The sequence below is a fragment of the Ailuropoda melanoleuca genome, chromosome 16, assembly GCF_002007445.2.
Source record: "Ailuropoda melanoleuca isolate Jingjing chromosome 16, ASM200744v2, whole genome shotgun sequence".
NCBI classification, from domain to species: domain Eukaryota; kingdom Metazoa; phylum Chordata; class Mammalia; order Carnivora; family Ursidae; genus Ailuropoda; species Ailuropoda melanoleuca.
In genome coordinates, this window is record NC_048233.1 from 75517092 (window position 1) to 75541927 (window position 24836).

Sequence of the window (24836 nt, forward strand, 5' to 3'; positions counted from 1 at the left end):
TGACACTGTCCCAGAAAGGATGGAGAGGGAGACAAGTAAAGGGGAATGGGACACCCATTTTCAGAAATCACAGTGATCTTTACCTGACACACAAGCTCCCTGGGAACCGTGGCCAAGACTGTGGTCAGGGTGGCTGGAAGAACTGCATACGAAGAAGGATAAGGAGCCTTGCTCACCAACGCCAGGCAGTGGAGGCAGACGAATGGCCCCTGGAAGTTGGAAGGACAACCACAAAACCCAACCGTCTTTTCTGGGCCACTTAACTTCCCGGGGGGGCTGGGGTACGACACAGGGGCATAGAGGCTTCTTCCAAGTGCCATCTGTGTCGGGCACCAGCTCAGGCCTCACAGGTTAGACCCCTGCTTGCTTCCTTCCTTTCTTTCTTTTCTTTCTTTCTTTTTTTTTTTTTTTAAAGATTTTATGTATTTATTCGACAGAGATAGAGACAGCCAGCAAGAGAGGGAACACAAGCAGGGGGAGTGGGAGGGGAAGAAGCAGGCTCATAGCGGAGGAGCCTGATGTGGGGCTCGATCCCATAACGCCGGGATCACGCCCTGAGCCGAAGGCAGACACTTAACCACTGTGCCACCCAGGCGCCCCTAGACCCCTGCTTTCTAATCAGAAGTAGAAAATCTTAAGTTTGGGCCTGAAGCAGGGGTCTCCGTGTGTCTATCTGGCATGTGAGCGCAGAAGAGCTCCATGTCGGTTGGGCTCCATCTGTCACTTGGGAGACTTCAGACAACTCTGCATTTCGTGCTTCTCCTGAAGACCAGAGGCTCAGGCAAACCGGGCCCTGGGATTCTGCACGGTGCAGACCCCATCTCACTCCCGCTATTGTCGCATTGACACTGAGGCCAAGTGTCACTTGTCATCTTAGATGGGACTCCTTCCACTCCTTGCATCACCTGCCCGGCCCCAATTCCAAAGCACGACAAACGTAACCCGAGGGGACTGTCCCAGGCCCCCTCTGCCACGATCTGTGGGGTCCTGGGGCAGTTTGTCCCTCTTGACAAATTCATTTTCCTGGTTGTAAATGGGGTTATCACCTCTCTGGTAACGTTTCTATGAAAACCAAATGAAAAGATAAAACAAGACCTTGCTTTGAAAACAAGTCGTTGAACTAAGGCTCCAATCATGCGCCTCCCGAACCTTCCTGGAATTGGCTTTTACTGTCCGTAATAGTGGAAAAACGAGAAATAATCTATGTCCAGTAGGAACATGCTATATAGCGTCTACAAATGAAAGTTGTAGATCCCGGTGTACATACTCAGAGGGAAAGGTGCCCGCGACCTAGTAACTGAAAAAATGCACACAGCAGAACATTCTGTACATGATGGCATGATCTCATTTTTATTAACAGAAATTATATATGTACATATTTTTTGTCTATAGAGAGAAAAATTCTGGAAGCATACTTACCCCATCTGTTTAACAGTTATCAATGGGCTGTGGGATGGGAAAACGCTCACTTTTAACTTTTATATACTTAGGGTTGTTAGCAAGTTGAACGAGTGTCTGCCAGGGGCGGCCCTGAGCCAATGTCTCATCTTCCCGGCTCTGCTGGGTGGGTGTTTTCACTTCCATTTGGCAGATGAGGAATTTGAGGCTGACAGAATCAAGTCACTTGCCCAAGGTCACAGGGACTGGTGGGATAACCAGATTAAGAGACTCCCGAACAAAGCTTTTCCTGCCATACTCTGAAGTCTCTTCTATAGAACTATATTACTGTTTTGCATTTTAAAAACCCTCAAACCCTAAATTGATTTTTTAAAGCTTTATTTGAGAGAGCAGGGGCAGGGGTGGAAGGAGAGGGAGAGAAGCAGACTCCCCACTGAGCGGGGAGCCCAATGTGGGACTCGATCCCACAACCCTGAGATCATGACCTGAGCCAAAATCAAGAGTCAGATGCTTAACCGCCTGAGCCACCCAGGCGCCCTAAAATGATTTTGTAAAAGGTCATGGCGTTATGTAAGCCTCTGGGCGCACCTGACTTCAGGGATGACTGGGTCGGCGGCACTCTCAAGGCCGGAGGACCGCAGGTAGCTGCCCCTCTCTGGGGAGTTCCCAGACTGCCAAAGGGACTCTCCAGCAGCCCAGGGCCACGCAGGTGCCGGCACCAATTTCCTGGTGGGACGGCGCCCCTGGCGGCTGCCTGGAAGCTGTGCTAGAATTCCTGTGAAGTCGCTCTAAGGGACTTGGCTGTCATTTGTTACACGGCCACTGAGGGCCTGCGGAGAACTAGCGAGCAATCCATAACGAGCTACGAAATTACTCCCTTTCTTCTGGAGTGGATGGAAACTTCCAACTCCAACTCGAATGCAGTGGGGCAGAGGGAAGCACATCAGGAGGCTCTTGAACAAAACCACCAGCGTTTTGTGGCATCTGCTCATTTATTCGTTAACGTGTTACCTGCCAGCCCCGGGGGCTCCGGCGAGGAACCAGACATGCATGGTCCCTGCCTTCATGAAGCTCCGTTCCAGAGATGGAGTTTAACCCGGGGCCCACCTTAGACACTCTCAAAGGAATATGCTCTAGGGGCACGTCGGAATCAGGCAGACCTGGCTTAAAACGCTCTCTCCTACTCCCAGCTGTATGACAGGGACTACAGCTTCTCTGAGCCTGTCTCTGCCTTCCCATGCTGCCAGGTGCGGGGCGGGCGAGAACAGCTCCAACACAGGGCTTGAACTCACGACCCTGACATGGAGACCTGGGTCGAGATCAGGAGTCGGGCACTTAACCAACTGAGCCACCCAGGCGCCCCTATTTTGTCTTCCTAATGCAGAGTAACATCTAGAACAGTCGTGACCCCTGAAGTGACTGCCACGATGGAAATGTTGTAGGCCCTGCACCGTCCAGTACAGGGGCCCCTGGTCACATGTGGCTTCGTGGTGAAAGTGAGGAATGAAAGCTCTTAGTTACACAGCTACAGTGGCTAGTGGCTCGTCGAACTGGAAAGGGCAGGCAGGTCCAGAAGGCAGCCAGAGGCAGGGTGAGGTGGCCATGCAGTGGGTAAACAGGAGGAGCTGCAGAAGTCGAAGGGGCAGGGGCGGCAGGAACGTGGCTGGATTGCAAGGCGGCAGGCTCAGGACCAGGAATGGCAGCAGCAGGTGGCACAAGCCTAGAGCGGTGAGCTGCTCCCAAGGAGGGGGAGGAAAGAACATGCCTTGGGAGGTAGGCTCAGTGAAAGCCAGACACAAAAGGCACATATTCTATGACCGCATTTATAGGACAGATCCACAATAAGCAAATCTCTAGAGCAGAAAGATTCACGGTTGTTAGGGGCTGGGAACGATGGGGAGGTGAGAAGGGGAGTGACTGCTAATGAGTACGGGGCTTCTTTGAGGGGTGAAGAAAATGTTCTAAAATTAGGTTGTGGTGATGGTTGCACAACACTGAACCCCAAGGACTTGTCCCCTTTAAGTGGGTCAATTGTATGGGTTTAAAAACACCAAAACCTCATCAGGAGACCTCAGGACAGTGGGACCCCCTCGGGAGTGGGGGGAGCGTTGATGGGGATGCAGGCAGGCCTCAAGCCCTGTAGCCGTGGCTGCAGGGATGTCAGGACGGCTCTTCCCAGTTGAACCGTGTTCCACTTTCCCTCCCAAGACTCTGACTTTGATTAAAAAAGCAAGAGCTGTGCCTAGAGCTGAAGCCTTTACCAGGAAAAGAGAAAGTCAATGTATGCAGAAGAAATTAAACACCAGATGGTGGGGGTTGGACAGGACTCCTGAGAGAGAAGGAAGATGCTTGAGAAAGGCAGAAGGTGCAAGAAAAAGCCATCTATGATCCCTCCTGGAAGGGCAGCGCTGTCAAGACAGTAGTGTGACATTCCCAGCGGTGAAGTCACAAACCTGATCTCATTTCCTTCTCGATGCCTTTCTTCATCAGGGACTGAGAGGCTCAGGGGAACACAGTGTGTGGAAGACCTGGGAGTGTCAGGGGAGGTGCGTGCTGGCCGAGAAAGCCGACACGGGCTGCCTCTGTGGTGACCCGGGAACCAGGAGTGTGGCAATAACTAGGTGCTGAGGAATCTATTCAAAAATAAAAGGTGACCGCATGTGGGTTTCAAAAAGGAATACAGTTTCAGACAAAGCTATATGATTACAAAGGTGCACAAGCCTACATTTTTAAAAGGTTAAAAACAGTACTTTGGGCATATTCTTTTTGGTAAATTATAAAGAGAAACAAAAGCCTAAGCACAATGTCAAATTGAAAGATGGAAGTTGTACTTCACATTCTATTTTTACATCAAGTTCTACCTCAGAACAGGAGTCCTAAAGCAAAGACTTAAAGACAAGATCTGCCACCTTGATCTTGAGTGACAGGACAATCTACTAGATGGGAGAGCACTTCAGGTTCAACCACCCTGTCCATACAGAGGAAACGAGTCAGGAAGGGAGTCCTCAAAGCCCCTGACTCTCCATCTTGGCCCCATTTCCCAGAGTGTGAAATGCCCTCTTTGAGAAGGCACCTTATGGGCATTTCATATATGTTGGTTTTGTGGTTTAATGTGTACTTAAACACATATAATGTACATTTAAAAACAATTAAAATATCAAACTTGTGATTTCATAAATATTAATGGTCAGAATGAGGTGAAGTTGAAATAAGTGCATTTCAAGTTGGTTTAAAACCTCAGGTGGTGTAATTTATGCCACCATTTACCAGACTGTAAAAGTGCTGATTACCACTGAATTACCTGCTTACGAACGGCGTAAGAAGAAAATTTTGTATTTTGCCACAATGGAAAAAAAAACAATTAGGTAAAGAATAGTGGTGGACTTGAGTGGACAGGAATGACGGAACGACCTGAGTGCAGGAATGATGCAGGAAGCACCCTGTTCCTCACGGGAAGTGACACCTCATGGACCCTGCTGACCACCTACCTGGAAGCAGGGAGTTACCAGTAAATCCCTTCTACACCAAGACAGCTGCTCTAAGGAGGGCCAGGCTGCAACGGTTCACCCCCTGAGGGAGCCACAAGAGTGGAAGGCCCCCCAGCTTCCCTTCACTACAGCCTGGAGGACACCATGCAATCGTGTGATGAGAAGGCACAGGTTAACTGAAGCACGTTTATTTGCTTTTCTGGAGTACTTCCTCTCAGTCGTGGCTAAGAGAAAGGGCTTGGGAGGTGGGGAGACCTGGGTTGATTCTCGGTGCACACCACTTTCTAACAGGCAACACAATTCCTTTTTTTTTTTTTTTTTTTTACTATTTATTTTGAGAGAGAGAGAGAGAACACCAGCAGGAGGGGCAGAGGAAGGAGAGGTAATCTCAGGCCGACTGCACACTCAGCAAAGAGCCCTGCCTCACCTCAAGACTCTGAGGTCACAACCTGAGCTGAAACCAAGAGTCGGACGCTTAACCGACTGCACCACCCAGGCGCCCCAACTCAATTTCTTTTAACCTCAGTTTGCTCATCTACAAAACGGGGATGGGAAGAGTAGCTCCCTCCCAGGGATGTTATAAAGATTAAAACATGCAACATATATCAAGTGTTTCCCATAGCACTGTGGTAAACAATGAACATTAGCTAGGATAATTACTACAGAGTAATACAAAATTTTCCCTCTAAAAATTTTTTAAAGATTTTATTTGAGAGGGAGAGCTAGCAAGATAGAGCATGAGCGGGGATAGAGAGAGGGAGAAACAGACTCCCCTGCTGAGCAGGGAGCCTGATGTAGGGCTCGATCTCAGGACCCTGGGATCATGACCTGAGCTGAAGGCAGACCCTTAACCAACTGAGCCACCCAGGAGTCTCTATCTTTTAAACTTATTTTTAATGAAACCAAATGAGAAAGCACTATTCCCAAATAACTCTTACTTCATAGAACATTTCATGGGCTAGTACCCCGTGCAACTCCCACTGAGACATGCTCGTCCAGACACACCCCACAAAGAGGGACTCCGAGGAGCCTGAGGCCTGGCCACACCGCACAGGCCGTGTGCTGGTTGTAAGCCTCTAGACTCCCAGCCCAGGGTTGAGCCTGCAGTTCTTGGATGCCTGAGACTCAGGTGTTGGGCTTCACTTGGAGACTGATCTAGAATTAGTAAGTAGTAAAGTTAATCTTAGAAATACCCTTCTATGACCTTGTTCTGAGCTCAGGATGAGGGGAGGGGGAGTTGCTGAACCACTCTGGGGTGGAGCATGAAAGGCCCAGAGAGGAAGAGTCCCCTGCTCCGGGACTCCGTGCTGGTAGGCCGCCCCCTGCGGCACAGAAACTCCTCAGCCCAGAGAGGGGATTTGCAGTCACAAGTTTGGCCAAGTCTGCAATATGGCAGCCCCTATACTAGCAATGGAAGAAGCACAAAAATTAAGGTTGCCAAAGAAGTCTGAAGGTGCTCCTGTGTCAGCAGGGACGTTGTTAGAAGAATGGAGGATGAAGGAGAAGGTAGTTTTCTGAGGGAAATTATGTCCTTGCAGGAGGCTTAGGTGGGTTCGGTTGCATGAAACCGGCACACCAAAATGAAACCTTCTCCGGATCCCCACCCGTTCCTCAGGGATGCCACCAACCCGCACCAGCTCCAAGGACCCCAATGACCACCCCAACAATCAGTAACAACTCTGAACACAACATCAGTTCTTCTCAAACAGTTTAATAGCAAATAAACAAAGGAAGGTACCACACTTGGCAGATACAAAATGACTTTTTGTCCGTGTGTCTGTGCAATTAAAACAGATTTAGGTTCCCCATTGGGACAAAAGGAAAAACACACAAAAAAGGAAGGAGATTCCTTTTAAACACATACTCCCTTGCTCCAAACTTGTAACAATTTTTTTTCTTTTTTAATCCACTACACAAACTCTGTGATCAGGTCAGAAAAGCGACAAAGGCTCTTCTTGCCTTTTTTTTTTTTTAAACCATTAAAGTAAAATCCATAATTTTCTACATAGTACAACACAAGTTCACACAAAAAAGACATTTTCTTTTGCAAATCAAAACAGGAAAGAAAGGAAAAGCTCAAACAAGGTAAAGGAAAAGCATTTCTACGGCTGAATCACGACTTTTGAGTTGATTGAATCCCGTTGTTGCTGCAGAACAGACTGTGCGTTTGGTCATAGTGGCAATTTTTTTTTCTCTTCACATTGTGAAATCACTTTACATTGTTTTCTAGTAGAAAAGGCAAAAAACTGTACAAAACCCCTAGTGTTAAATACAACGTTTGTACCAATAAAAAACTCACACAGGTTTGTCTCCAAAATGTAAAGTTTCTTTTTTTTTTTTTCTTTTTAAATTATTCACAAAAAGCAGCTGGAAATCAGAAAGGCAGCTGCCGCTCCAGGGTCTCAAATCCATTAAAACCACCACAGAACAATTAAAACAATCAGAGAGAGAAAAGGAAAAGGAAACAACGTCCAACGTTTGGCATTTGGTTTTATCCACAGGTTTTCCCAGAGCTCCTCTTGGAATTGAAAGCAAAATATATTGGCAAACACGGATTCTGAATACACAGGAAGGGGAGCCTCAGCGCCTTCTGCCAACAGAGGCGGCTCTGTGCAGTCAGACTGTGGGGTGCACGGCAGTCTAGCTCAGGCTGGGGTTCCTGGCCTCTTTCCACCCAATCACCCCTTCCAGGAAATTAAGCAGCCTACCATACACTGGGTCTCCATTTGGCTGCCCTTTCTTCCTAGTAAGAGTGCCCTCAAGCAGAATACTAGGCAACCTGTGGGTCCCAGAGCAGAAATTCTGCCAGGATCCCTTCCTTCATCAACCCCTGCATGGATGATGATAACAGTGCTTCTACCTTCCCCACCCCCTCCCCCCCCAGTCCCTTGGCTACCCCCTCTCCACCCTTCCCTGGATAATCCTACTTCCCAGCTCTCCCACCCACCAGCAGCTTAGGTCTGGGTGGAATCCATCACAAGCTCCTCCCTCTGCAACCTCTTACCTCCACAGATCCACCCTGCTGACCTCTAGTCTCCTCTGGCCTCTCCCTCCACCATTCACATTCTTACTCAAAAGTCCCTAAGACCCTGAGGCTGGATGGTGCCACAAGAGAGGAGAGCAAGTTCCCTTCAGGGAACCAAGAAACTGGCTTGCCTGGCACCCAGGGACAGTAGCTATTTGGCTCTTCACTCAATTAAAAAAAAAAAAAAGAAGAAAAAGAAATCCCTGCCCTCACCCCCACCCCACTAGCTAAGCAAGAGCAGAGCTGTGGTGAAGAGCCAGTGTGGGGTAGTTGGTGTCCAGGGCTGTAAACAGTGTGAAGACTGTGGTATTGTGCTTGTCACCTAGGAAAAGCGCTGGCAGGTATATTGCCGCTTAGTGCACGGATGGCCTCCTCCAAGTGGTTAAGAGCACCTTCCTTCTTTGGGGCTAAGGGGCACTCGCTACCCCTAATGCACTAAACCTCTTGCCCGCCCCCCACCCCCAACCCCCACAGCCACCTTCTGGGTTCTATCTCTGCTTCATGCCTCTCCAGGCTCCCTTCCCACCCATCTCTGAGCAGAGCAGCCAGCCTCCTGCCCCCCCACCCCACCCCGCCGCCGCGGCCGAGGCCTGGAGGCCACATGAGGTGACAGTCTAAGTGCACAGGCAAACGCTCTAAGGGCAATAGAGGAGAAAGTTTGCCACTTCAAAATAAAACAATACAATCTTGAAAAAAATAATCAACCCCACAACAATTTAAAACAGCTTCTTTGAAACCCTTTTAAATCGGTCAGTTTTTGCACAAACTATAGAAAACAGAGAGGTGAAGGTGATATATACGAAGGTGTGAAGAAACAGCAGGAAACATGCAAAACTTGTTTTTTCTGGGCATAATCTTAGTAGGAAAGGAAAAATTTCAAAGCAAAAACACAAAAACAATACAAAAACAAAAACAAAAATCAAAGCATCACATTTTGCTGTGGAGACTGTAGGAACAAGCATGGAGGTGGGCACAGCGGGGCTGAGGGGAAGGGGCCAGAGGGATCTGAAGGCTCCCTGCAGGGTCACTACAGGGAAGAACCACAAAAGAAAAAGAAAAAAGGCTGGCTGGGGCCCAAACTGCAGCCTGCGGTCAAAAAGGAAAGGGGGTTCAGGTGTTTTCTGCAGTTGAGAACTCAGAAAAACAAAAGAACACATGCGGTCTCCTCAAGCCCCACAAACTGTATCAGCAAAATGTGCTCAGGAGCCTCAAAGGTTTTAGTGACATCTTTTATTTCATTGTTTACTTCAAAGTTGTCTTTAAAACTAAGCACACAGAGAAACAAAGCCTAGAAACGGACTGGCTGTGTGTTCACAGAAATACAAACACCACGCGGTATGTGCTAGTAGGGCTGCTCTGAAGACAGTTACAAAGAATTGGAATCACAAAATCAAGTGGTTATCTTATGAAGTTCTAGAAAAATAGATTTTTTTTTATATTCAAATGCAAGTTTAAATATTTCCCCTTCAGCAGTCGTTCTAGCAAAACCAATTTGGCAGCACAAAAGAAAAAAAAAAGGAAAAGAAAAAAGAGATAACAAAGAAAGAAACAAACATAATAAAAATACACGTCAGCATCAAAGGTCAACACAAGGTCAAAGGTGAGAGTTCAAGCATCAGAGAAGCTGAAGAGACAGGGATTTGGACGATGTACTTGACGCCACATCGACATGCTTTAGGCACAACGATGAACAAACGGCAGGAATCTAGAAAAAAAAACAAACCAGAAAGAGGGAGACCCACTGAGTTACACAGAGCAATACATCCAAACAGAGAGAGAGAGAGAGGAGGAACACTCACTGTGTACAGCCCTGAAATGAGGAGGCGGGCGGGGCGGGGGCTGGGTAATGACAGGGAACTTTTGCACATGCTAACAATGGACACAGGGAAAAGTCAAAAAGGACATGGAGGACACCAAGAAAACATCCAAATGCCAGAGACAGAAGGGAACCTAAGGCTTGGATTTCCCCTGAGGCGCCCAAACAAGTCCATAGCACTAGGAGAAGATAGGTCTCTGGTGGAGCAGAGCTCCAGCCTCTCCCCTCCCCATACCCAGAACAAAGCATAAGACAATGGCTGGGGTGGGGGAAACTCTCTAGGGGAGAGGGCCAGGATTTCTCCTCAATTCTATGGGGATGGCCTTTTGTTTCCAGAAATCCAAGCTCTTAGCTTCCGTGCAGGCCCTGGCCACTCATGTGGGACCCAGGAGACAGTGTCTGGCTGCATTCAAGGCAAATCAATTTCATGATGAAACCCAAGTAAGAAACAAAACTATAGGCAGAAAACACATTTATGTAAGTGAAACCCCCACACAACAGAAAAGTATTAAGACTTGACTGCTAGTCTCCACTCTCCGAGCTGAACCCTTCCACACCATGAGACTTGTAGGGGAGCAGCTTCTTCACAAACCATCTTTTGCCTGGGGAGAGAACTGTGCTCAAGGGCAGTGCTACTATGCTCACTCACTGGGCAGGGGAGAGGAGAGCAGAGAGAAGTGCCTGGTCTCACCAGCTGGCTGCTATGGCAGCTCGGGGCTCTGCTGCGGCACACCCTCCTTTTAGAAAAAGGAACCCACAAGCAGGTATGAAACCTCTGGGTCCGCTATCAAAGGCAGGCTGATTGCACCTTTGCCTTTCATGTTATTTGAAAAGGTGTTTCATAAGGTCCCAGAGGCCAGGACAAATAATAGTGAAATGGAGGAAGAAGGAGGAGGGGAGAGAAAGTAGGAAGGGAGTGGAATTCTGGGCTTTGGAAAACCCCACGATGGCCAAGGAGGAAGACAGAACAGAAGGTCAGCTATCACTGCAGCACCGGCAGCACCCTGGGGAGCACAGCTCTCTCCTCTGCCAATTCACAGCATTAACTCCTTCCCCTCTGGCAGATTATTAGCTGGGCTGCAAACGGGCCACAGAGAGTCAGTAGTTTCAATCATACACAGCACCCTGTGTGTACAACAATCACATTCTGGATTCTACAAAATCCTGGCCTTTTCCAGAGATATAATTTAGGTAATAAATATTCTCCACCCCGGAGCTGTATAAAACTTCTATAAAAATAGAAACGACATTCTTGGTTCCAGCCGGTTGGGATTCAGAACAGCGCCTCCCCAACCTAGCATTTTTTTCTTTTTTTCTTTTTTCTTTTTTATTTTTATTTTTTGCATTTATTTAAAAAATCCCATCATGACCCTGGAAGCCTTTGGAACAGTTTTATCCTTGAAACACAGGACACATTTCTCCCAGTGCGCGGAATTCAAGTTTACGTGGTTCAGCTTAAGAAGTATGTTTCATGTCTCTTAGAGGACAACAGACCCAAGATATCACTATGAGAAGGGAACAGCTGTCCCTGCGTCAATGGGATAATCCAACACCACCAAACTACCTGCACAACAGCAAGACGGTCAATCCCTGTCTGTGACCCAAACGGACAGCATGACAAGGAGAGAGCCCCCCAACTGACTTAATACCAAACCAACCCCTTTAATCTCATCTCTGCTGCTAGGGGTCAGGACTGATGTTTGTGAGGTTTAAGATCCCAGGGACCCAGTCCCTGGCCTTGGCTAAGAGTCAGATCCCACAGGGCTACCTCTGCCCAGCTGCACACTCCCAACAGCACGTCCTTTCTGGCTCTCCACCCCCACAGCATTTCTTGGAGCAGAGGCAGGGCCCAGACGCTGTATGGGTCACAGGCAAGAGCCAGAGTAAGACCTGTGGGAGGCAGCAGGGAGCTAACTGTAAGCACGAGGACGAAAATGAACATGGTAATACTGAGGTAAATGAACACTAAATCCACATGGGGGCTGTAAACGTCCTGTTGTCTCCTCTGTCCCCAAGAGCAGAAGGGGCTGGAGGGGTGAGAAAAGGGGTCTTGGGGGTAATACTACATCTGGGACCCCCCAACCAAGGAGGCAGGCGTATATTTCTCATCCTCTTAAGTAGTAAGTGCTGGCCACTGACAAATGCAGCACTCTGGCTTAAAGAGACCTTCTGATCAGGTACACCAGGAAGCAGGCTCCTCCTCCTCCCCTAATTCAATGGCTTTTGATCACTCTGCTCAGGAGAGATGCCCCCTTCAGCTAGATTCTATAAGCCCTTCTTTGATTTATCCTCAAGAGAAACTGTGCCTTGGGATGGAAGTGACACTCTTTGTTGTGGTCAACTACAAGGAAGGAAACCAGTGTTTTCCCTAGAGGCCTTGTTTAAAGGGACCTGTTAGAAATGGGCCGTGTGGTGTTGAAATAAACTAAAAACGACCTCTCTGACTGGCTGCTTTTTCCTAACAGCCAGCCACCAGCCAGGCAGAGCTAATCTAACACCAATGGGTGGCTGGAAAAGCCGGTAACGGGTGATGTCTCCCTGCTTTTTGCATATGTCAGGCTAATTTAACAGGTGCTTTATTCCCAGAGAACTGTCATCCCCTTCTTGGGAAGAGGAGAAGAAATCTTGCACAAGAATCTGAAACACAGGTGGCAAGAACTCGGCAGGCAGGAAGGTGCTTCAGTTTCCAGCTCCCGGGGCTGCTGGCTATGGGTCAACTCTCCTCACCTCCAAAGGCAGCCCTGTCTCCGCCCCCCAAGGCTCTTGGGCGCCAGTTCTCATTTCACCCACTCCTGTGCTAAGGTAGATTCTGGGGTCAGTTTTTGGTTTCACTCAGTCCTCTCTCTTGGGGTAGTTTGGGGAAAGCTCTGATCTTCTTTTTTAATGTTTCTCCATTCCCCCTCCTCCCCCAGGGCAGTTTGATGTTGGTCCTTCTCAACACACACTGGTTACAAACACAGCAAACTTTAAATAAAGAAAAAAACTCAGGATATGGCACCTAAACTCCAAAGTAAAACACTGGAAACCAAAGCACAAACTCGTCCTCTGTACGAAGCGAAACTCCCACAGAAGGCAGTAGCCGAGTCTTCAGGGCAAGCTGTGCCTGCGAGAGTGGCAGGGATCAGGGTCCAGGGCTGTCAACACACAGCCTTAGGGCTTCGAATCATTAAGGGTGCTCCTCCCCCACTTACCAGAAGACCCTCTCACTCCAGTCTCAGAGGGGAGCACGCTCAGTAGGGCTTGCTGTCATTCTTCGAACGTTTGAGCTGCACTTTAAGCCGCTTCATGCCAATCTGAAAGCCGTTCATGGACTGGATGGCAGCTTGAGCCGAAACAGGATTGTCGTAACTTACAAAACCTGTGTGTCCAAGCAGAACCGTGGATGAGGGACATGATGAGGCAAAGAGATTCTGAGTCCTCCTTACACAGGAGACACCTTATGAGCAGAGGTTGAAATCCCAAATTTCTCAGCAGGGACAACAAGTCCAGAAATTATATGAAATGAGATAAATTAGGTTCCTGACTGTACCACTTGACATCTACATGGCACTTTTAAAGTTTTCTGACCAAGCTATTTCTATATATATATATACATATATATATATATATATACACATATATATATATACGTATATATATATATACATATATATATACATATACATATATATATAACATATATATATATATGTATATATATATATGTATTTTTAAACCTCTGGAACAACAATGTGGGTAGAAACCCACCATCCCTGCTACAGAAATGAAAAAATTGAGGCTCAACAACAGGTCATATTACCCGCCCAACTCAAAGTTAAATAGTAACCCAAACTCAAACCCAGTTCTTGCTGCTGTCAGCCCCTTCTCATTCTCAGTGGTTAACGATACTTAACCCTCCCAACCCCAGCAGAGAAGCCAACATACCAAAACACTTGCTCAGGTTTGTCTGCTTGTCTATGAAAACCTTGGCAGACACGACATTCCCAAAGGGCATAAACATCTGCAGCAGGTCCTGATCTCCAAACTCCTGGGGCAGGTGGTAGATGAACAGGTTGGCTCCCTCTGGACCTTCAAAATACCCATTGATGGAAAAGGCATCAGTGTCAAGCTTACCCTCACTCCCCTCCCCCCCCCGCCCCCACCACTGTTTCTCATTTCCACCTGTGTTAAAACTGTCTGTATCCCGGGGCACCTGGTGGCTTAGTCAGTTAAGCAGTCGGCTCAGATCATGATCTCAGGATCCTGGGATTGAGCCCCCGCAATGAGCTTTGCAGGGAGTCTGGTTAAGGATTCCCTCCCTCTGCCCTTCCCTCTGCTCTGCCTCTCTCTCTCCCCCTCGCTCTCAAATAAATAAATCTTTAAAAACAAAAAACAGAACCTGTCTGTGTCCTAACAAACAAATTCATTTGGAGAACTAAAGATTCTCCAAATACAAAACAGGAAACTGAAGAGCAATCACTGAAAGACTCCTTCCCACTGAGGGTATCAGAATTCAACCTTGTGGGAGGAGTGAGTGCGGGGACAATAAAGTAGGCAGACTCTTGTGTGGTGCAATAAAACCAGAGACTAAAGGCTTGTACAGAAACACAGAAAAAGAGGTAGAAAGAGACTACTAACAAAACAGGTTTCAAAACTGTGCTAGAAACTACTGGGACAGCAAAGAGACTGGCAGTTGCAAGGCAGGAGGTGGGGGTAGGGAATGACTACAAAGGGACATGAGGGAATTTCCGGGGGTGATGGAAACATTCTCTACCTGTGAACGTGGTTACATGACTGTATGCGTTCATCAAAGCTCACAGAGCTATATATTCCCAAAAGGGTGAATTTTACCATTACGTAAAGTGCACCTCAATAAAAAGAAATTACATTTTAAAAAGTGCCTATGATTAACACTGAGCTCAAAAATAGAATATGTGGGGCGCCTGGGTGGCACAGCGGTTAAGCGTCTGCCTTCGGCTCAGGGCGTGATCCCGGCGTTACGGGATCGAGCCCCACATCAGGCTCCTCTGCTATGAGCCTGCTTCTTCCTCTCCCACTCCCCCTGCTTGTGTACCCTCTCTCGCTAGCTGTCTCTATCTCTGTCAAATAAATAAATAAAATCTTTAAAAAAAGAATATGCTTTCTTTTTAAGATTTTATTTATTTATTTATTCGACAGAGATAGAGACAGCCAGCGAGAGAGGGTACACAAGCTTAACCGCTGTGCCACCCAGGCGCCCCTATGCTTTCCTTTTCTAACCACTTATGCTCAATAACTTTCTAACCAAAGAAGCCTTATTACAATTAAAGTCCAGCCATTTTCCAGCCACCCGGCCTCCCTGCTGTTGCCAAACATATGACAGAACAGTGCTGCCTCAGGGCCTTTGCACCTGGTGTTCTTCTGCCCCCATTACTCTCCCTCCTCTAGATACATGCATTGCTTCTTTACTTTCTCCGGACTCTGCTTAAATGTCAAATTAGAGACCTCTGACCATTCTACACAAAATGCTGTGCCTCCGGCACACTCCATCCCTCTTTCCCATTCATCAGTCTTTAGAGCACCATGTGGAACATCTCATGCTTTTCCTGCTTTATTGTCTGTCTCCTCAGTTCATTCAGCTCCCCCACTACCACATCCTAGGGCACAGAAGCGTCTTGATTCAGAGCAGGTGATGACGCACTATACCAGGAATCCTCGTTGCCATGGCAAGAGAGGATACGTGTCTTTCCCCCACATTAGTGCTTAAACCGTGCAGGTTCTGGCTACAGAAATCCAGTCAACTACGAGAACAGAAGTGTCAACAGGACTCTGTATTCATACGAACCACTGTCAGGCCTCCTTCTGCCTAGAAAGTCTCTCCTGAATTTAGTATCATTACACACTTCCCAATTCACCAATACATGAGCCATAACTCTTTCTGTCCCAACACCTTCAGTGTGTCCTCAATTAGGAAAAACAGAGGTTAGAAAATGAGGAAAATGCCAAACAACAGGGCTTAAAAGGGACACCCAGACAGAAAATATCCTCTGACAAATTTGTTTTGTTTTTTTTTTAAAGATTTTATTTATTTATTTGACAGAGAGAGAGACAGCCAGCGAGAGAGGGAACACAAGCAGGGGGAGTGGGAGAGGAAGAAGCAGGCTCATAGCAGGGGAGCCTGATGTGGGGCTCGATCCCATAACGCCGGGATCACGCCCTGAGCCGAAGGCAGACGCTTAACCGCTGTGCCACCCAGGCGCCCCTCCTCTGACAAATTTGTAATCCACAAAGATGACTTCCTAACAACAACAAAAAGACTATGAAATGCTGTCACACAGTAAGGTCAGTATGTTTCTTCATCTAAAGCCTGCAGCCTCATCACAGGAGGGCAAACATAGGTTCTGAGCCACATCCAGACAGCAGAGTACAGTTTACAGAGCTTATCAGTCTACCTTTGACACTGCCAAAGAAAGGGAATCGGTCTGAGTGGTTGAATGGTCCTCCTGGCCTTTGCCCTGCCTTCATCTCTGCAGCAGGTAGTGTAATCCGCCCCCCCCACCACCTCCACCCTGAACTGCAGCCTCCCTTCTCTACTCACCTTCCTTCTGGCTTCCTGCAGCACCAATACTCTGCTGTGTCAACAGGTTCTGGTTGTATAGAGTGGGGAGTGCTGCAGCAGCGTATTGCTGGATTCCCGAGTAGGCCTGCGTCAGGGCCTCCATGGTGCTCCCGGTGCCGTTGGAAAGGCCACTGCTCCCCAGGCCACCATTTAATGCAGCCATCCCTTGGTGGTGGGGAAGAGCAGGGTTAACACATTGCAAAGACTCCAGTGGCACCAAAAAGAAACTCCAAAGTTCTCCCTTTTCTCTTTCTCGCTCTCTCTCAGCTCCGCCCTGAGGAGGACCACCCATCTGACTGGTCAGATCTCAGGACACTCCCCAGGCCTCATCTCTCATGGGAACATTAAAAAAAATGCCACACCCACGTGTGGCTCTACCCATTCTCTTTTCCCAACCTCTGCATGAAGTGATACCACTTACACATGACCTACTCCATTTTCTCTTTGACTTTTCTGCCACCTTCCCACACAAGAGTTGGAATGCAGTAAGATAAGCATCCCAGGTTTGGGTGCTAAAAGGTGTGTGTTCTAGGACAAGATGTGGGTAAACCCTATTGTCAAAACAGCAGCGAATATTTGAATACATTCTCCATGCCTGACACTGTACTAAGCCATGTGCTCAGCACTTCACCTATGTTCTTATTTACTTAACAACCCTCAAAGTGTTCTCTTCCCACTTCGCAGATGAGAAAATGACCTTAGAAAGGTGGTATTATGTTACAGCTAGTTAAGAGGCAGAGGTGGGATTTAACTCAGGTCTGACTTAAAATCTTGTGATTATTTCTAATTTTACCGGGCCACCCTGTTCATTCTAATGGTGACCTACCAGGATTGTTTAAAATGTGCTACCTACACAACGAATGGCCTGATGACATCCAGGGGCTGTCTCTCACCTGCCAAAGAGCTGACATTGAGGCCCGCCGTTGCTCCAGCTAATGTCTGCAGGGCTCCAAGGGAGGCGATGGGGTTGACAGAGCTGCTGCTGCTAGAGCTCGGTGAGGACCCTGTGATCAGAAACCTGGGTGTTAAACTCGAGCCAACACTTGCTTCACGCGTCAACGGGAACCAAAGCACAAGACCGATACTAAAGTATTCTCTTCATAAAGAGGTTTTCAGTTACTGATTTCAATAACTGTCACAACAGGACATAAAGTCAAATGACAGCTGTAACAAACTAAAAATTACGAGATTAAGTCAGAAAATGACATGTGAAAATTAATTGTTCATAGTCTGACCCCTTTGGAAATAGATGTTAACTACTCTCCAGAATGACAGACCCCTCTCTGGGGATTGTCTGCCCAAGGCAGACAAGGGCATGTTAGTTCCACCGGCACACTTACCTGAACTGGTGAGTACGCTGAGGGGACTGCTGGATGTAGTGAGAGCACTGGTACCACTTGGTGTGTTCTGAGCTGCACTAGCTGCAGCGGCTAGAGCAGCCAAATTCTGTAACTGCATTGCATTTAACCCTGCAATATCCAAAGCAAGAGATGAGCCAGCACATAAGGGTTCCTTGTATCCGTTCCAGCAATGACAGCACACACTGGTGAAGGCTGGTCCCAAAGAGGAACTATTCTAGATAAGCCTTACAAGCAACACTACAAAGCTCTAAAAAAGACTCAGGTATCACTCAACGCATTAAGAACCTTGACATCATTTCCTCCAGAGAAGACATATCCAATCCAATAGCATGCCACCCCACGTGAATATTCATAACAGGGACTGGTAATCAGGAAACCAAGAGAGGGTAAGGTCTGTGGTCTACCACAAAGCCAGGTGTCCAAGAGAACAAACAACAAAACTTGTGGCACAGAATGGAACTACATCTGAGCCCCTCACTCATACTTTATAGGGGATTTGCTCTTTCCGATGGAGGTGGACAGACAGAAAATGCAGCAGGATCCAGGTGGCCAAGGGGGTAATGACACAGGAGGATGCACGTGAGGAAAGCAACAGGAGAAAGACTAAAGAAAAACCACCACTTGAAGAGCAGATTACTCATCAGAAGGAGGAGAGAAAAACACCGAGGGAAAAAACCTCCAAGCAACAGTTAAAAGGAGCAAGAAATCTGAACTGCACTGACACTGTGTTGCAGACCATTTACTAGATGATATAAAAGCACACGGTTGGTGGTGGTTGGGGGGAAGAGTTAGCAAGAATAAAAACTAAACTACAACACAGATTTACAATCTAGCAAATTTCCAAAAACAGAGCAAACTCCAAGTCCCTGAGACAAAGTGAACCACTATCAGGATTTCTCAAACAGCAAAATGCAGTCCACCTAAGACTACCCCTTTCTCAACTGCACTTGCAGAGCCTCAGTCCACTGCAGAAGGGGCAGGGGCAGGGGGCTCTGGAAATGCTTCACTCCCCACCTCCACTAACTTGTCTGACAGCCCCATCTTCAAGTTTGTCTATGGAGCCCCAGTTTGTCATAACTCAGGTATCTGTCAATTAAGTTTTCCATGCACGTTAATAGCAACAAAAGGTAATTCATCTAAGAAATAACATGTATAAGACACAGAGGTAAACTAACTGCCTAGGTTCTAGCAGTTTCTGGGTAAGCCATTTGCATGGATGCCTTCTTGAGCTTCAAAGAGTCACTGGAAGTCACTTTATTGGGGAAAACAAGAGTTCCTGCAATTTTCTCCTTATCAGAATGGCCTCAGATAGTCGTGCTAACAGCTCTTCTCCACCTTCCTCCTCAACAGAGAGTTAAAGGGGTGGGGAGCATAAGACAACCCCAGAGCAAACTTGTATCAGCAACTAGAAGAGCCACCTTCCAGAGACAAGGCAGGTGAGTCCTGAGATGTTCATCTTACGTTAGGTTTATGTAATGAGCGGGAAAACATTTGTTTTCCGTACAAACGGTGCAAAACTCTCAGACTGTTGTTAGCTGGGTCTGGTGGCCTGCTTGCCGCTGCTCCTCCACAGCAGCGAAACACTTACCTCCCATTGGGTGGAGGCTGCTCAGGGTGTTGAGGTTCCCAGAGGAGGCAGTCTGCTGAAGGAGCTGCAAATAAAGCTAGACATTACACCAAAAAACAGAACAAGAGTGAGAGTGAGGGCTGGTTCTGCATCTGGGATAACTCTACAGCACAGCAAAGCGAGAGTGCAGAGGCCCCCAGAGAGAAGAGAGTTGAAGACAAGAACCCAAGCCAACACAACAGAAACATGAGGCTGATGACAGCACAGGACAGTACGACACAGCTAAAGCCCTGGCCCAGAAGACAGCTACATTCACTGAGTACTGAGCCAGGCTCAAGTCCCTGGGCAACAGAAGGCAGCACAGCAGAGGACAGGAGGAGAGAGGAGAACTAAGCTCAATTCAAGCAGCTATGCGATCCACTGCAATGAGCGTCCGCAAATGGATGACCGCCACTTCTAGTTCCTCTCTCCCAAGTTCTCCCTAGTCTGGGCCACACATCTTATTTTTGCAGATTGTTTCCATCTATATACCCAATTTCTACGTCACACAACTATTTTAAATATCAACTGTAACCATTTCAGGTTATTTCTTGGAGTCATTCTTTGCTGGTCACAGCGGACCCATGACTAATCAGTCTTTCCACGCTCTCCAAACATCCACCCAGCCCCATTTATCTCCTCCCCCACAAACTGGTCTCCACTGCTGCAGATGACCAAATGATTGACAGACTGACATATCAGTCCAGTGTATATTCTCTCTCAATGGTCGTCCCCTAACAAATAAAACAAGAGGGCCTGTCCATGAGCTTACAGATCTTTAGGACCTTATTCACTATCTCAACATACAGCAACCTTTGTCTAACAAACCTGCTGAAAACCTTTGCTCCATTCAAAGCCAATCACTTTTCCTTATGGACAACTGATACTCTTGTTTCTGGATCCCTTATTCAACCCGTTGCTCATTCCCATAAACACCTGACCTGGTTCCTCTGTCAACATAAACCCCTTTAGTCCACACAGGTTTCAGGAGGCCCACAAACCTCTGATATAGAATGAAGAAAATGTGCACGCACATAATTTTTATCAACCTTTCAGAGGGGTCCACACCCCACAAAAATTAAGAACCACTGCTCTAGTCCAAAAGAGATCAGGTTCAAAGTCCTCCTATTCCAGAAAGAACCTCCTAATTAATGATAATATACCATTTATACACCCACATGTCTTTATTTTTATCTGAAATACCTTGGGCAATGTGCTCAGTTCCAACTGGTGGACTGTGCATACTGTACTTGGCACCTTCATCTCCTCCCTAAGTGCGAACAGCTCTGAGGGCAGGGATCATGTCTAACTAAAACAGACCAGAGCTCTCAACAAGTACCATCACGCACTGCTGGATACAGCAATGGCAATAAAAATGGGAGTCTTCCCTAAAAAGAGCTTCAAAACTCTCTAAGAAAAGCAAATGCATATCATGGAGATCATTTTCAACATATTATCATTTTGGCAAAAGACTAAAATAAAATCTCTCCGAATTTTCTGAACTTAAAACCAACGTTCTAGCACTAAGGAACAATTTAATCTGCTGAGATATATGAACCATCTACATTTTTTAAAATGGTGTGTGATGATCTTTTTTTAAGATTTTATTTGAGAGAGAGAGAATTGAGAGAGAGCATGAAAGGGGGAAGGGTCAGAGGGAGAAGCATACTCCCCGCTGAGCAGGGTGCCCAATGCAGGACTCAGTCCTGGGACTCCAGCATCATGACCTGAGCCAAAGGCAGACATTTAACTAACTGAGCTACCCAGGCACCCCCCCATCTACACTTTTTGAGACTTCAGAGAAATACTAGCTGGAAAACTGGGATTTCTTCTAATGTTTTAGAAATATGAAGACCATATCTGGCATCAAATTAGCCAAAACTCAGTACTGAGGGACAGAAATCATTGCCTTTCTTCTGTTTCTGTATAGAATAATGTTTTAAAGAATGAGGAGTGAAAGACTGTAATTACTCTTATGTGTATATTTTTGGGACTGTCCATACAAATCTAAGGTTTCACCACTGATGTTCCTTCAGTGATAGCTTCACAGATGAGATAGTTTTAAGTGTGTTGTGCTAGACACTTAAAGCAGTGATGATCCCTTGTAACATATATTATAGATCTAGTAAATCTAAATAACAAACCGGAGCCTTTGACTACATGACTCAAACTCAACAAAAGAGAGCTCAAATTAAAGGATCTATCCATTTACAATGCAGTAAACTCAAATATACACCTGTAATACTCATTTAATAATGTCCATGTCAACATCTTGACCTCTCAGTCAGCGGAAGGAAACATTTATCATACTCTTCAGGGAAGACCCAAATAAGTATTTTAAAGATGCCCTCTACATCTGGGAGAAAGAACAATAGAGAAAGATATTTGATAGTTAAGATTCCCTCAAGATTTTCTTTTCAAAAAACTAAAGGGACAGGGACATATATATGAGATATTGCTAAATCTTTATAACAGGAAATCAGGATTTCACTTTAATAGTAGTGGAAGTCTCAAGCTATAACCCAAGATGTGTGATGAGAAAAGAGAGAGAGAGAAAGAGAGAGAGATGGTGACACGGATATACTAACATAACTTAAAGAATATTGCACTGCCTGAAGTTTCATGAAAAAATCTGACATGTTAAAGTCGTAAATGCCATTTTATCTATTAGCTAGGGACAGCAAAAGAAGAAACAGCTGGGAGCTTGCACAGTCTGCAAAAAGCAAACCACAAAGACTCACTGCTAAATACTGGGGTCCAAGAGTATTTAGACCAGCAAGGTTTCCCCACACAGATGCTGCGCTGATTTGCTGCATCTGCTGCTGGAGCTGCTGGGCCATTCTCTTCTGTTCTTTGTCCTTCTGCGTATCAGCAAATTTTACCACCATGGGAGATGAGCAACCCTATGAAAACACCAAAGCCAAAGGGTCAAATTCCTCCTTCCACGTGAAGGAAAAAAATCCTCCTTTGTAGTGACACACACAGGATGCATTCTAATTTCATTCACTGCCAAATGACTCTCTTCCTGATAGACAAAAGTGGCGAAAGACAAATTTAAAAGGGCTACTTCTGATGTTAATTTCAAAGAGAACATCATTTTTTAACTTTAACATGTTTAGCCTGCTTGACCTTTAGGGCAATCAGATGCTGTACATGCTGCAGAGCTTTGATGGCCAACTCTCCTAGTACTCTCAGGCTAAGGAACTTTCCCTTTCATTCATCTGCTCCCTACCTCCATGGTCTGTGCTTGGTGCATTGCCTTGATAGCCGTCTGTGCCATGGCTCTTGTTGTAAAAGTCACAAATGCACAACCTGGTAAGAGAAGTGTCAATAACTCATTCATTCATTTGCTTATTAATTAGCTGACAGACATTTACTAAGCACCTACTATGTGCCAAGTACTATGCTAACTGTAAATACAGTTATGGTTCCTGCCTTCAGGGAGTTTAAGATCTAGTGGAGGAGACAGATACATCACAACAGTGCTAAGTGCTTTCATGAAAAACCAGGGAAGCACAATAGGAAAGAAAGTACTTGATAAAGGGATAAAGGAGGAATCACAATGCTCTAGTTCCTCTTGAGAGGAAAGTGTTCCATTTTGGCATTAAGGACCTCTCCAAGCACAAAAATAGACAATTTTAACCCATGAAACTGAAGTGCAGAATGTAGACTCCTTAGGGGGTTGGGACAATTCTAATGGAATCAACTGCTAGGAGGAGCCGTGATGGGACCTAGATTTCAACACGAAGCCCAACCTCTCCATCATGACAAGGCCATGTTGGTTAGGGATCACTGGTTTCCACTGGTCCAACTAAAAGAGACTCCAAATTTAAGTATCTTTAAAAGCTAAAGATGACCCACCTCGGCTCAGGCCATCAGGTCCCCGTAATATCCGGCATTCTTCAATCTGTCCAAATGAAGAAAACATGACTCGGATGTCATTTTCAGTGCACTTCTTGGAAATCATACCAATGAACAGCTTCCTGTCTTCCACTGCTAAGAGAGTAAAACACAAAAGACTTGAACATTATTACTACAAGAGGTAGTGTAGCACAGACTCTGGAGTCAGACTGTGTTTGAATCCTAGCTCTACGCCTCTATGTCATATTACCTGGATTCTAAGATAAACATTTTTTTCATCATTTAGCACCTCCTCTTATAAGCAGTTGTACCTTACAACTAAAATTGGAAGCATTTAGATGACATATAGTAGTTTTGTGATCTTGTGAAAGTTACTTAACCATCCCATGACTGTCACCTCTGATTAACAGGGATAACCATGTTTATCTCAAAGGTAGCTGTAGGTATTAAACGCAAAGCATTCAGCATCTTGCACTTAGTGAAGTTTGTTCTTACTAGCAGTACTAGTGTACCAATGGACAAGTTTTCACACGTAACTGATATGACAAGAGAAACAAAATACACCTTTCAGTGAGTTTAACTGTCACTTTCCTTTTCTGATTATTCTCTTGAGGACTAAGTTCTCCTTCTTAACTTGTCCATCCCCCCCACCCCCATTTTCTGTCCATAAGAAATTATATTGATCAAAGACATCCCAGTTTACTCGAAAATGTTCTTACGCTGTTTACCTGTCAACTCCATTTATCTCATTATTTACCATATTTAAAGAAAGAAAAAATCTCTTTTCTTTTCTTTTTTTTAAGATTTTACTGAGGGGCGCCTGGGTGGCTCAGTCGATGAAACGTCTGCCTTCAACTCAGGTCATGATCCCAGGGTGCTGGGATCAAGCCTCACGTCGGGCTCCCTGCTCAGCACACAGTCTGCTTCTCCCTCTCCCCCTGTCCTTCCCCCTGCTCATGCTGTTTCTTTCTCTCCCCCCCAACATAATAGAATCTTTAAAAAGATTTTATTTATTTGAGAGAGAGAGAGAGAGGGAGAGCACAAGCAAGCACAGAGGGACAGTGAGAGGGAGAAGCAGACGCCCCAGTGAGCAAGGAGTCCAATGCGGGGCTCGATCCCAGGATCCTGAGATCATGACCTGAGCAGAAGGCGGACGCTTAACCAGCTGAGCCATCCAGGTGCCCCGAAAAAAAAAATTTAGATGACAGATTACTTAGTGCACTAAACTACTATTTATATCATACTCAAAATGGCTTAGACTTGAAACCATAAAACCAAAAAGACCTAAAACCACAGAACTCCTAAAAACATAGGTAGTAAAACTCCTTAATATGGATCTTACAGATGATTTTTGGATCTGACTACAAAAACAAAGAACATCAGGGCGCCTGGGTGGCGCAGTCGTTAAAGCGACTGCCTTCAGCTCAGGGCGTGATCCCGGCGTTCCGGGATCGAGTCCCACATCAGGCTCCTCGGCTGGGAGCCTGCTTCTTCCTCTCCCTCTCCCCTGCTGTGTTCCCTCTCTTGCTGGCTGGCTCTCTGTCACATAAGTAAAATAAAATCTTTAAAAAAAAAAAAAAAACAACAAAGACATCAAAAGCAAAAATAAACAAGTGGGGCTACCTCAAACTAAACAACTTCTACAAAGAAAACCACCAACAAAATGCAAAAGCAACCTACTGAATGGGAGAAAATATTTGTAAA

At 46.2% G+C, this 24836-nt stretch overlaps 1 protein-coding gene across 14 annotated transcripts in view; it reads right to left on the bottom strand.

Moving 5' to 3' along the window:
- Positions 1–6581: 6581 nt before the first annotated feature.
- The window catches only part of CELF1 (CUGBP Elav-like family member 1), a 73461-nt gene continuing 55206 nt past the window's right edge, over positions 6582–24836 (bottom strand). For 12 of the 14 annotated variants that reach the window (XM_034645699.1, XM_034645689.1, XM_034645696.1 and 9 more), the window contains 10 exons: positions 23133–23267; positions 22504–22583; positions 22013–22174; positions 19254–19329; positions 17645–17773; positions 17198–17308; positions 16284–16469; positions 13652–13795; positions 12919–13085; positions 6582–12830 (listed from right to left, as the gene is read on the bottom strand). In XM_034645699.1, the coding sequence (XP_034501590.1) occupies positions 12958–13085; positions 13652–13795; positions 16284–16469; positions 17198–17308; positions 17645–17773; positions 19254–19329; positions 22013–22174; positions 22504–22583; positions 23133–23267 (1151 nt within the window). In that variant the 3' untranslated portion in view covers positions 6582–12830; positions 12919–12957. The remainder of the gene's footprint in view (positions 12831–12918; positions 13086–13651; positions 13796–16283; positions 16470–17197; positions 17309–17644; positions 17774–19253; positions 19330–22012; positions 22175–22503; positions 22584–23132; positions 23268–24836) is intronic. The other 2 variants (XM_034645693.1, XM_034645692.1) reach the window with 2 other exon arrangements.